A 1,835-nucleotide genomic window follows, 5' to 3' on the forward strand; every position below is an offset into this window, starting at 1 on the left:
GGTCTATACACTTCGATATTCATTCTTTTTTTTTTGCTAAAAGGCTTTCCTTCAATATTCATTCCAAATGTGGTAGTCTCGTAATATGTTTTATAACAATTTTTTTTTTTTTTGGAAATCCGGAAGATACCAAAGCAGATAACATCAAGTGTGTTGTTTTATACTAATAAATATATTTATATATAAAAATAGAGCGATTGGGTCCATTTCCTTTATTCAATATAGACTTATTGCGTTGTTTTGGTCCCATTCTCTCGCTCTCTTCTAACTTTTTTTTTTTGAACAACTCTCTCTTCTAACTCGTACCCAAAATATTAATGCATATAAATATTTTGAGTGACTGAGAAAAATGATAGGCAACATTTTACCAACCTTTCTTCTTCTTCTTCTTCTCATATCAAAGTTTCTCTCTCATTTCTTCATCACTTCGCTGCCCTGCTTTTTTTCCTTATTTTGAATAGTTCTCGAACTTTATTTTTCTCCTGAAACTCTTTGCATAAATCATAACACAAAAACCGAATAAGAGACCGTCAAAATTGTTATTATCCTATTAGTGTAAAACAATGGTTGCATCAGCTTCAGAGAGTACGTCAGTTGAGGAATATTACAGCCGCCAAGTGGAGAGAGTGACACAACTACCCAACTCTGCTTCTGACTTAGTGGTTGACTCAAGCAAGGCAGAGCAAAACGAAAACTCAAAGAAGGCGAAACGTGTTAGAGACTCCGGTAAGCCCGCTTACCCGGTTTATCGCGGTGTAAGGATGAGGAACTGGGGCAAATGGGTGTCGGAGATTCGTGAGCCGAGGAAGAAGTCTCGTATTTGGCTCGGAACTTTCCCCACGCCGGAAATGGCGGCGCGTGCGCACGACGTTGCAGCTTTGAGCATTAAAGGGGCCTCAGCTATACTGAACTTCCCTGAACTAGCTGACTCATTCCCTCGACCTGTCTCGCTAAACCCTCGAGACATTCAGACAGCAGCTCTCAAAGCAGCACACATGGTACCAACGACGTCGTTCACGTTCACGTCTTCTTCATCGTCATCTACTTCTTCACTCGAGTCTCTAGTTATGGTGATGGACCTCTCGAACACTGAGTCGGAGGAGCTTGATGAGATCGTGGAGCTGCCAAGTCTCGGGGCGAATTACGACGTCCACGCGGCTACCTTTGGGAACGAGTTCGTGTTCTCTGACTCAGTCGACTACTGTTTATATCCTCCACCGTGGGGGCAGTGGTCGGAAGATAGCTACGGAATCAGCCCTAGTTTCAACCAAGGCTTGTCATGGGATCAATTTGATTCTCTTTAACGACGTTTTTAATCAATTTAATTTTTTTTGTCAAGGTAATCAGTTTGATTTTTGTATCATTATTATAAGTAATGTACGTAGTGTTTAATACCGTGTTTATGAACCCTTTTTGTGTTAGTTAAGCAAGGGTTTGTTTTTTTGGTGCGTGTGTGAGCTCCATAATGAATTCGTGTATAAAAAATTCGCTAAACCCTCAAATTCACTAGTTTGTCGGAAAAGAAGAGGAAAAACAAGTGAATTTTTTGTTAAGTAACAACAAGTAAATAAAAAGTCCACTAACTTTATGATGGTGCAATAATCAATACAAATCATTGGGAGTTCAAAACTGTGGCGTCTGTTGAGACAAGAACAACAAAAATTGTGGCGTGTTTTTCTTACAGATAAAACGAGAAAAAAGGAGTACTAGCTTTTACTATTAATTGTAAATTGGAGTCTCACTATCATTAATTTTTGTTTGGTCGGAATCAATGAGTGGAGAATGCGAGCTAGGGTAAAACAAGAAAAATACAAAGTGAGAGCAACTTGTCCAAG

At 39.3% G+C, this 1,835-nt stretch overlaps 1 protein-coding gene across 1 annotated transcript; it reads left to right on the plus strand.

Moving 5' to 3' along the window:
* Window positions 1–271: 271 nt before the first annotated feature.
* Window positions 272–1,426, plus strand: LOC106315916 (dehydration-responsive element-binding protein 3-like). Its single transcript, XM_013753758.1, has one exon. The coding sequence runs from the start codon at window positions 564–566 to the stop codon at window positions 1,302–1,304; it is 741 nt and encodes a 246-aa protein (XP_013609212.1). The 5' UTR covers window positions 272–563; the 3' UTR covers window positions 1,305–1,426.
* The last annotated feature ends 409 nt before the right edge of the window (window positions 1,427–1,835 follow it).

Source organism: Brassica oleracea, chromosome C9, assembly GCF_000695525.1.
Source record: "Brassica oleracea var. oleracea cultivar TO1000 chromosome C9, BOL, whole genome shotgun sequence".
NCBI lineage: Eukaryota > Viridiplantae > Streptophyta > Magnoliopsida > Brassicales > Brassicaceae > Brassica > Brassica oleracea.